This window comes from Humulus lupulus, chromosome 6, assembly GCF_963169125.1.
Source record: "Humulus lupulus chromosome 6, drHumLupu1.1, whole genome shotgun sequence".
Taxonomy (NCBI): Eukaryota; Viridiplantae; Streptophyta; class Magnoliopsida; order Rosales; family Cannabaceae; genus Humulus; species Humulus lupulus.
In genome coordinates, this window is record NC_084798.1 from 199,130,202 (window position 1) to 199,142,396 (window position 12,195).

The 12,195-nt window shown below is 38.9% G+C and overlaps 1 protein-coding gene across 1 annotated transcript; it reads left to right on the forward strand.

The window, feature by feature from the left end:
- The first annotated feature begins 6,482 nt into the window (after window positions 1–6,482).
- LOC133785841 (uncharacterized) lies at window positions 6,483–6,827 on the forward strand. The gene has a single exon (XM_062225057.1). It carries the CDS (start codon window positions 6,483–6,485, stop codon window positions 6,825–6,827), a length of 345 nt encoding a protein of 114 aa, XP_062081041.1.
- Window positions 6,828–12,195: the final 5,368 nt, after the last annotated feature.

Genomic DNA, 12,195 nt, shown 5'->3' on the forward strand with positions numbered 1-12,195 from the left:
GTAGGAGTAGGCTTGCTTGATCTCTCCACTCTGCTTTTCCAATTTGGAGGTTTCCCATGGATTTTCCATCAGGTTTCTCTGGTATGACGTGGTTTGTTATAAACGTCACACCAAACTCGAGGTTTCTCATCAAATTTCTACGGATACGTGTTTCTGCTATAGCCTCCTCCTGTAGTAGCCAAAGTTGAACCCTCAACAGCAACTCCTTGGATCTTTTTTCTGAGCATAACACTCCTCCGAATCTCTTCTCTTCTTACTTCTGCAAACACCTCACCAATAAGAGGCAAAGGTTGTCGTCCAATAATTCTTCCCCTTACCTCATCAAACTCCACATTCAGTCCAGCCAGATTCTTGTAGATTTGAGTGTTCTCAATTGTTTTTTTATGGTGTTTCCCATCTTCAACATATTTCCATTCATAGGTGTCGAAGAGGTCCAGGTATTGCCAGATTCATTTCAACAAGTTGAAATACTTGGTGACTATGACCTCACCTTGTCTTATCTCACCAAGTTTGAGATTCAACTCAAATATCTGGGATTGATTCTCCAAATCTGAGTTACATTTTCCCAAAGTTCCTTTGTTGTAGGATAGCACATATAGTTGGAGTTGATCTCTTCTTCCATGGAATTCACAAGCCTTGCCATGACCATGGAGTCCTCAGCATCCCAGATTTCATAGGTTGGATCTCCTTCTGCTGGTTCCTTCTTCTCTCTCGTCAAGTACCCCATTTTTCCACTGCCCTTCATGTACATTCATATAGATTGAGACCATCTAAGAAAATTATCACCATTCAACCAAATGGTAGTGATTTGGACAGAATTAGAATCAAAAGTAATGGACTTGACTGAACTAGCTTGTGGAATAGTGGTGGAATCGGTTGGAATAGTGGTGGATTCATTGGTTTCAGACATGATGGAAGGGAAGGAGAAAAAAAATATGAAAAAAAACAGAGATATTATTATGTACCAAGAGAATAGGGTAGAGGAAAGCGCTGGCTCTGGTACCAAGAGAAATAGGGTAAAATATTTTCTGATGATATTATTCTGTAAACAAAAACGTGTATATAAAGCTTTACAGGGATCCCTATATAGGAAAATAAATCAAAGAATGAATACAGAAAAACCAATCCTAATAACTTCATTCCTAAAATAGATATATGGCAGCTATACAAGAATTATCTCTAAAATAAATAAAAGATTTTCTACAATATCATCATTCTTTATGGTTTAATGTTTTTGTGCACATATCATTATTCTTTATTTTATTTCTTCATACATACTAAAAAACCAGTTAGTTTGACAGTTTTAATGTCCAAAAGCATTATAATTTATGCATGTGAATAATGGTAAGTTATAACTTGTATAGGTATTACAAAATAATACAATAGAGTTATGTGTCTACCCACAACAGAGTTATATGTCTACCCATGTCCCATGCTATAGAACTAGAGTAAATATCTAATATTTTCAAAACGTTACAAATTTATGTTAAATCTTTTTTTTTCTTTGGTAAATATCATCAATATTTTCAAAATATTGTAATTTTATACCCATTTTAGTTTTTTTGGTGATAAATATACTCAAATATTATCACAATATTGCACTTCTATATATTTATATATAGATATATATTTATATATAGATATATATTTATATATACATATTTGATTTTTTTTTACCATATATAAAAGATTGGGTGTAAAAAAAAATATTGAGTGTAAAAGTGTAATATTTTGAAAATATTGAGTATTTTAACAATCATTTACTTGATAAATTATTATTATTATTATTATGTATACGGTTGTTTTACATTTAAGACATTTATAAATGTCATACTCATAGGCACGATATCTCAGTGACATTATTGAAAATTGGGTATTAGAAACTACGAAAATTATAAAGTGATGTAAGAATCAAAATATTGATTTCTAAACACATTCATAAACTAACCTGTTAGATCATATAAACAAAGAAATAGACATTTCCTTCTCTTAGTTGGTGTGTTGGTACATGTTAGGCTCTCCATTTCTTGCAATTGGACATTTGAAGCACCCCTTGGCGTGGTGGTGGCTTCGGCTTCATGCTCGGGTTTGATGGCGACTTCTCACTACAACAAAAAGGCTCTTTAGAGGCGACGGATGTCGCCCCTAATAATACCCGAAGTCGTCGTTGATGGTCATTAGCGATGACATGTCACCGCTGACGTGTCATCACTAATATTTCGACGCTAATGTTGATTATTAGCGGCGACAAAACAAAAAAAAAATTTATTAAAATAATAATATTAAAAAAAATAAGATATTAAAATAATATATAAAAAATAATAAAAAAATATTAAAATAAGATATTTAAACAATATTTTTTAATTTATAATATCATAATTAAATATGCATAAAAATAATAATACTAAAATTAAATATACATAAAATTAATAATTTATTCAAACAACAATCCAATAATACAATATTATCCAAATTAAATATCCATACAATATTTTTTTTAATTAAAAGTTATTGTTTAATAAAATAATATATAAAACATCTCAACCCTCGACGTCCTCCGTATTGTCTCCTTCTTCTGGTGCCTGCGATGGCTGCAATTCCTGTGGTGTGTGTAGAGGCATCGCCCATGGATACTGTAGAGGCAATGATGATCCTCCAGGTCCATACATGTATGGATACAGATAGGGCAGATGTTGAGACAACGACCCACTCATATGAGGAGGCGGGGGTTGGGACGAAGGTCCGCTCATATGAGGATGATAAGCCTGAGGGTACGAAGGCATCAACCATTGATACATATATGGCTGGGCCGAAGGTTGAGAGGGCAAAGTTGATGCAGGTGTGTCGGGATGGCCTGGTGAAGGCTAAGAAGCTGAAGCTTGAGATGTGTGTTGTGTCTGAGTTTCAGAAGACGAACCTACATACTTCTCGAAAAATCGCTGATATGTATTCTACATCTCCACGTTTGTTGTCAGACATTTTTCAGGTGGAAGTTGTTGATACACGTACTGAAGCTGTTCATTCATGACCTTCACAATGTCAACCAATCCATGTATTTCCTCAATCAACTGTTGAGGTGGTGCCTGAGACTGAGTGTTTTGAGAGGGACGACTTAACGCTTGTCCCTTTAATTTGCGGCCAACACCTCGCTGGTGGCCCCACCTTTCACCAAGAACCTGACTTAGTATCTTCATTTGATTGACCGAGGAAGAATCATCAGTACCAAATTCAACTATCTGCTGAGTCTCAGCTTCAAGAGTTGACTTCAACTTAACCTGTTTTTTAACAAAATTATAATACAAAAGAAATATATAATTATTTGAATTGATAATAAAGTTAAACTTACATAATCTTGTTTAGCATCCTCGTTGACAAAATTCTTGTTCTTTTTGGTCCAGTGATACTCCTTCCATTCTTCAATTAGGTTTGGGTTCAACTAATAAATAAAATGAGAATGTTAGAGAACTTATAAATTCGTACTACTTAATTAAGTTAATATTTTCACTTACTTTTTCGTGACAAGTGGTCGCTAATGATTTCGTGCCTTGTGTTGTAGAGTACTTCATTTGGTCTCGATTTATTTTGTTCTTCACGGATCGCGCAATAAACTCTGGACTCCTGAAAAACTCACAAATTTGTTTCCACTCATCGACGTTGACATCTTTGGGTGGATTCTTTAGGACCTCGTCCCAATCATCTGGTCCTTTGTAGAACTTTTTGAAGTGGGCATGCCGCTTAATTTTCCTATCTCGGTATCTCTCAGCCATCTCAACATCGATACTGTCAATGAGGGGGGTATAATCTGATCGCCCATCTATTTGTTATAAGAAATAATAGCAATTTTCTTTGTTATTAGAAATAATAACAATTTTTTGTTATAAATACACAATCCCGACCCCCGACCCTATCCCGACCCCCGACCCAATAAAGACCCTCTCCCGACCCAATGAAGACACTATCCCAATCCTGACCCTCTCCCAACCCTATAAAGACCCTATCCCGACCCTGACCCTATCCCGACCCCGACCTCATCCTAACCCCAAACCCTATCCCGACCCTATAAAGACCCTGTCCCAACCTCGATCCTATCCTGACCCTATAAAGACCCTATCCCGACCCCAACCTCATCCTGACCCCCGACCCTATAAAGACCGTATCCTGACCCTATCCCGACCCGACCTTATAAAGACTCTATCCCGACCTCTACCCCTATAAAGACTCTATCCTGACCCCCGGCCCTATAAAGACCTTATCCCGACCCTATAAAGACTATCCCGACCTCATAAAGACTCTACCTCGACCCCGACCCTATCCCGACCTCCGGCCCTATAAAAACCCTATCCCGACCCCGACCCTATAAAGACCATATCTCGACACCGACCTCATCCAATCCCTCGACCCTATAATAATCCTGACTTTATAAAGAACTTATCCCGACCTGACCCCGACCCTATAAAGACTCTATCCCGACCCCTAACCCTATAAAGACTCTATCCTGACCCCCAACCCTATAAAAGACCTTATCTCGACTCTATAAATCTACAAAAAATTAGGCAGCATATCCCTTATACTAATGACCTAGCCATCTGTAAACATTTAAAAAAATACAATTCAAACAACACACAATAATTTTCTTCCTTATATCTTCATAGCACACAAAAATTTCATAGAACCTACTTCACTATGGATGAATATTCAGGATATTCAAACTCCTCTAACAATAGTAAATAATAATAATAACAATAATAAAACAATAAATAAGAGACACATACCAATTAATAAAAGGATCCAAAAGAAAATGTTCCTGTTGACCGCGTTTTTGGCCAACGACGTGAGAACGTCAAAAACGATAAAGCCTTCAAGAGAAATTAAACAACACAGACGGTTTTGAAAATAAAGTAAATAACACACGCAATTTTTATAGTGGTTCAGCCCCAATATGTTGGTAATAGCCTAATCCACTTAGAGTTGTGATTATAGATCTGCACTCAAGATCAGATGAACTGAGCCAACTGAGTTTCTTCAGTACAGATTACAAGAATACAAGAATTCTTTCAGATACAAGCACTTTCTCTCTCTAGAAAATTCAGACCCAAAATTTCCAAAAGTCCTTTTCTAATCCCATAAGCCATATATTTATAGGCTTAGGATCATACATCTGCTCTCCCCTAGAATCGGGATATTTCATTATATTTATTATATTTAAATTACAAAAATATTCAAAATGTAACAGAACACCCAATTTGTGGGAAGAATGAGAGATTCCCGCGTATGCCAAGACCGATTCTTGTTGAAGCCGTTTCTGGGAATCTTGACGTAGTCTGTTCTACCTGGTTGATGAATATCACCTTCTGGTCGGCCATACCTCTACTGGACAGTTACGCACTTTGCTGGTAGGACACGCACTCCTCTGGTCTAACATGGCACATCTCTAGTCTGGTCTAACATGACACATCTCTGGTCTAACATGGCACACTGGTCTAGCATGACACATCTCTGGTCTAACATGGCACACTGTTCTAGCATGCACATCTCTGGTCTAACATGACATTTCTCTGGTCTAACATGGCACACTGGTCTAGCATGACATTTCTCTGGTATGACATTTCTCTGGTCTAACATGGCTTACTGAGCTACTCCTAAGCCAAGTCACTTTATCATAACTCTGAGGAGCCAATATATTGGGGCTAAACCACTATAAAAATTGCGTGTGTTATTTACTTTCTTTTCAAAACCGTCTGTGTCATTTAATTTCTCTTGAAGACTTTATCGTTTTTGACGTTCTCACGTCGTTGGCCAAAAACGCGGTCAACAGTTCCAAATGAAAAGACTCCAAAATTTACTCCTATTTATTTTCTCCAAAAAAGAAAACAAAGTTATTAAAATATATATATATAACACATATAACATAAACATGTATATATACACACATACACATATATATAAACAAAAATATATATCAACATACACAAACATATAAATATATATATAAACAAATATACATTTATTCACACATATAAACATATACATATATATATTTATACACACATATATAAATATATGTTTTTTTTTTATATTTATATACATATAATTTATAAAAACATATATGTATATATATAAACTGAAAAAAAACATATATAAATATATACAAACATATATAAACTTATAAAAACATATATGTATATAAATATTAAAAAAAACATATATATATATACCTCTCGCATGGTGGCATGCGGGTGGGGGGCTGGGATGGGGCAGCGGGTGACGGGGTGGGGGGCTGGGCAGCGGGCCGGTGGCTAGGAGGCGCTGCGGGGGGGTAGGAGGCTAGGATGTGCTATGGGAGAGAGAGGGCGGACGAGGCTGACTTGAGGGTGGCTCCAGGGACGTGTTGTGGGCAGGAGAGAGAGGGCGGGACGGGGTGGCTCCGGAGAGGTGGGTGGCGCGGCGACGAGGTCAGGGGCTGGGCTATTCAAGCACTCAACATGGATTTGCAACTTGCAAGAGAAAATAGAATGTTGCAGTTGAATGAATTAGAAGAGATGCACTTATTCTCAAATGAAAAGACCAAACTTTACAAGGAGAAAACAAAAAGATGGCATGACAAGCATATTCAACCAAGAGTGTTTGAAGAGGGCCAGCGAGTTTCGCTCTTTAACTCGCGTTTGAAGCCATTTCCAAACAAGCTCAAGTCAAGATGGTCGTGGCCATTCTTGGTGGTTAAGGTGTATCCCTATGGAGCGGTGGAATTGCGTGGAGAAGGCTCCGAAAGAGAATTCAAGGTTAATGGCCAAAGACTCAAGCCCTATTGGGGTGTAGAAGTTGAGTGAAACAAGTGCTCAATCTCTTTGGAGGATCCTTGAAAAAGATGTAACAAATTGGGATGCTATGGAGTTTGGAGATTTAATTGTAAAGCAACCCAAACAATATATATATAAAGAAAATATACAATATATATAAAAAAAAAGTAAAGAAAAATATATATAGTAAAATTTTTCTTTTAGATTTTGGTTTTTGATGGTTAAATGTGCTTATGGTTGTAGAGAAAATATAATCAAATGGGTCGCAGAGTTAGGCATTTTTGTTGAAGTAACGTCAATATGATGCTACAACATCAATTTTGAGCAAGCTCTCTGACTTACTTTTGCTGCAGTAAAGTTCTTGTAATGCTACAACAAAGTTTTAGTGGACAAGGACGACTCTCTGACTTACCTTTGTTGCAGCAAAGTTCGTGTAATTTTACAGCAAAGTTTCAGTGGACAATGGCAGCTCTCTGACTTAACTTTGTTGCAACAAAGTTGGTACAATGCTTCAGCAAAGTTGCTAAAATTCAAAGAAGATTGATTTGGGCCTAAATCTTCCAATTTCAGCCCTAACCTCTTTTGAAACCCTAATCCTATCATCATCATCTCACACTTTTCTCACCCAGCCGCCCCACCATCTCACCTCCACCTTGCACCACCCGAAGCTCCACCTCCACCTCCCACCCAACCCCATGACACTACCACAACTCACGCGCCTCATCTCCATCCAGACCCATGAACCAGTCGCGCCTCACCATGAACCTAGCCCCATGCCCCCCATGCCTTTGCCCAACCCCACACACAACCACAACCCGTCGCCCCAAGCCCCGACCAACAAGCACCTAGCCCGAAGCCTCCATCTAAGCCCCGCTCACCTCTGCCTTACACTATGAATCACTCTCCACTTCTCAAACCCACGCTCACCTCAAGTGTCTCAAGTTCTTTCAAGGTACCTCATTGATCTGCTTTTATTAACTTTGGCATTTAAATTAATTTTGGTTGTTGGATTTTTTTATTGAGCATTATGCCTAGAACCAAGCAAGTAGCACAGAAAAAGAAAAAGGCAGTGGCCAAGGAACAACCTGTTGTTGAGAAATTCATATCCCCGAGGGCTGCCAAAAAAATTCAAAAAAGTTTTTCAGAGAGATATTTGGTTTGAGAGAGCATTCCCAAATGTTGGAAATCTTGATTATGTGACGACTATGATTGAAAATCGAGGGTGGCTTAAGTTTTGTACAACATATCTTGAGGCTATTGTTTCTTTGGTGAAAGAATTCTATGCTAACTTTGTGTCAACGAAATCAAGAAAAATCACGGTCTGGAGCAAGCAAGTTAGTTTTCGCCTCAGGACATCAATGTTGTTTTTGGGTTGCTCGATGTCGATGAGGCTAAGTATGAAGACCTTGCCCCTCGACAAAGTGATGAACTACTTGCCACTATGTTAACAGAAGTGACTATGGAGGGAACGCAATGGACTGTTTCAAAAAAATATGGAGCTCACACTATCCCCCGCACTGCTTTAACTACTCCTGCTCGCGTATGGAACCATTTTATCAAAACCAACATGTTGCCTACCGCCCATGACACCTCAGCTAGCAAATATCAATTCATACTAATTTTCAGCATTTTGATTGGCCTATCCATTAATGTGGGGGAGCTCATTTTAGAGGAGATTGTGACTTTTGGTGCTATAAAGAGCAAGGGACCCTTTTTTTTCCCACTTTGATCACTGCATTGTGCCTCAAAGCGGGTGTGCCGCTAGCTCTGGATGATGAAAGGTGTCACTCTCCAGATTACATTGCTTTTCATACAATTCGAAAGGTCACCAAAGCTGCTTTCATTCAAAGAGAGCGACCCTCCACCTTTGCTCCACCACCATCGCCTGACCATGACTATATTGCCCCTCCGGACCCCACTGTCACTAAGCTTTATGCCACTCAGCAAAGCATGCTCAGTCTAATGCATCACATAGAGGCCTAGCAGCACGCCTATTGGGGATATGTGCACCAGTGTGACAATGTATTGCATCACTCTTTCTAGCCCACTGAGCCTTTCCTAGAGTTTCTCAAGGCCATCATGGAGCAGTGGCATGCACCTGAACCTTCAGTAGAGGCATTCGCAATGGAAGGTTCAGGTGCATGCCACTGCTCCATGATGGCCTCAGGGAACTCTAGGAAAGGCTCAATGGGCTGGAAAGAGTGACGCAAGACATTGTCACGCTGGCGTACATATCCCCAATAGGCGTGCTGCTAGGCCTCTATGTGATGCATCAAACTGAGCATGCTCTGCTGAGTGGCATAAAGCTCAGTGACGGTGGGGTCCGGAGGGGAAATATAGTCATGGTCAGGAAATGGTGGTGGAGTAGAGGTGGAGGGTCGCTCTCTCTGAATGGAAGCAGCTTTGGTGACCTTTTGAATTGTATGCAGATCAATGTAATATGGAGAGTGACTGTAATGCCCGAAATCCCTAATGCGGTTTAATGACTGGATTAGTAGGTCGGGAGGGCCATAATTGCTTAATTATGCCATTAAATGATTATATGCATGTTTATGTGAATTGTATTATAATATGATGTTATATGCATGCATGTGGGTCCACATTTCATTACAGGGGTGTTTTGGTGATTTGGCCCGTTGAGGGTGTAATTGTATATTTGTATGCATGTCGGTGACCTATTGTTGAGACCACATTATAATGTGGGTTTGTTCAAGCTATTCAGCATGAGATGATCTTGGAATATTAATTAGTGGTCTAGTCATAACAGGTTTAAGTTCGGGGCTCGGGATGAGTCTCGGGGTGATTTTAATGATTAGAGCATTGCTGGGAATTAAAGGGTAGCGGGATATGAATTATTGATGTTTGAGAATAGCAAGAATTGGAGAGCGTTAATTATGATTAACGAGATTGGTGGGAAATACCAATTTTGCCTTTGGGAGCCTTTAGAAACCCTTATTAGACATAGGGGTATTTTGGTCTTTTCACCCCTAGGATAGATATAAGCCATTTATGGCTGTAGAAAGGTGGAGAAAAAAACAAAGTAACTTCAAGAGCTTCCCTGTACCTATCTATCTTCCTTTTTCTTTGTGATTTTTTAGCCTAATTTGAGGATTCAAGCTTGGGAAGTAACTCTTGTGAGCTTGGGAGTGTGTTCCACCATTGAAGAGCATAATAATGTGAGCTTGAGGTAAGTTTCTAGCCATTAAATTCCCTAGTTTGCTGTGTTTTAGCTCTGTTTTTCAGTGGGATTTCTAGGTTGGATGCTTGGTTTTTGTTGGGAGTTTTGGCTAGGGTTCTTGTGGTTGTGAAGCTTGGGGTATGTGAGGATGGTTTTTGGGGTTCTTTTGGCACCAAAAATGAGGTTTGGAAGCTTTGGAATCGAGTTAGAATTGAAGGAGTCGAAGAAGGAGGTTTCAGGGGAGAGCTATTCTGGGGGTAGCGCTACAGCGCCCATCAGAGGGTGCTATAGCGCTACACAGGACTTTTCTTGGGCGGTTGGGGGTTCTGAGTATAGCGCTGGGGCGCTATTGAGCAGCGCTGTAGCGCTACTCTGCTCCTCCAGAATCCCATTTTGAGTGTTTTTAAGGATTTTTGGCTCGGGGTTTCAATCCTTAAGGCCCGGGATCGAATCTACTCACCGTGTGGGCATGTTTCGAGGTCCTGAGAGTGGGGTTTAGGTAAAGACCCTTTCATTGTTGATTTTCATTAATGGAGGTTATAATTGGTTATGATTAGGTAACCGCTAAGGAATCAAGGTCGATCGTTCTCAGGAGTCGTTCTTGTTTTATTTCTCGCTCGAACCAGAGGTAAGAGAACTGCACCCCATATGTGACATGCGTGGTTGTTCATGAAGCATGTTGAATGTGTAAATGTGGACATGGATTGGTTATTGAATGCTTAGCAAATCTTGCTCACTTGTGCATGGTACCGACTAATTAGTCAGAGTTGGCAAAGGTGTCAGTATCAACTGTGAAGCTAAGACTCATTAGTCAGGTTTGGCAGTGGTACTGGGCACTGGTCACACAATGCTGACTCATAAGTCAGGAATAGCCTTAGTGTGTTCAACGCAAGCCAATAAAGGTTAGATCTAATCGACATCTGCCTTAAATGACTCAGAAGAGCGTTAATGCCGGACCGACCTCAAGTTCGATGAAAATTAAAAGCGCTAGTGTGACTTACGCATCAGTCACTCATCTGTTAGGTTAGAGACTTACCCATCAGTCTCTCATCTGTTTAAGCTAGTGACTTACCCAGCAGTCACTCATCTGTTAAGGCTGGTGACTTACCCAGCAGTCACTCATCTGCTTAAATTAGTGACTTGCTTGTCAGTCACTCAGTATGGTTTACCAGAACCTCAAGTGTAATGACCCAACTACTCTAGACTTTGGACCATTAACGAAAACTATACATAGACACTAATTTTTAATAAAACTTACAAGTGAAATAATCATTACTTCATTAAAACTTGTAAAACAAATGTTAAACTACATAAAATTTAAAGTAGGATATGGGATCCCATTGTTTTAAAAGAAAAACATAACATAATTGCGAATTACATAATAAAGTGCGGAAAATACATATAAAACCATAATTAAAGAGACTTCATCCTCAAATCGAACACTCGGTCCTTTGACTCCATTCCGCCTCAATACACATCCCCAAGCTTCCAAAAACCTTTCCCGCCATCAAAACTATTTTCCTGCACATAAAAAAACATAAAGGAGTGAGCCTAATGCCCAGCAAGGAAAATCTAACGCATAAATCATATACGTAAAATTCATAATGCAACATAAAACATATCATAAACATATGTCACACATACTATAATGGCCATTATTACTTGGGGTCCCATAAACAAAATAAGTCATATGCCCATTAGATTTGTGGGGCTTGCTAGCTAAGCAAGTCATATGCCCATAAATTTATTGGGGCTTGTTAGTTGTACAGGTCATATGCCCAAGTCTACAAACATACACAAATCATAAGTTAACATAACACATAAATCATAAGATAACATATGGCATAACACATAAAATCATATCCTATTTTCCTTACCAAAAGTACCGGGATATGAGAACAGGTTTGGGACTTTGGAACACTCCTATAAACCATAAATGAAAGGGTGAGTATACTAAATAAAAAGGGATGAAAGTGATGAAAGAACTATACCATCAAAATATACTTACCAAGAATCTTATGTTCAAGATTTTAGATTTCCTATCCAAGAATAAAGAATAAAATTAGGGTGCTGAGTAGAAAACTATAAGAACTTAAAGAAAACGATACCAAAATGAACTAGAGTTTGGAATACTTTGAATGCTTCTATGACCAATCTAAACCTTGAACCGAAATGAGCTATAAACCTTACTTCCCAAGTGTTTGGTAAGCTTATAATGAT

Bases quoted from the DNA above. Each gene is read 5' to 3' on its own strand.
- LOC133785841 (XM_062225057.1), top strand. From the start codon at position 6,483: ATGGATTTGCAACTTGCAAGAGAAAATAGAATGTTGCAGTTGAATGAA.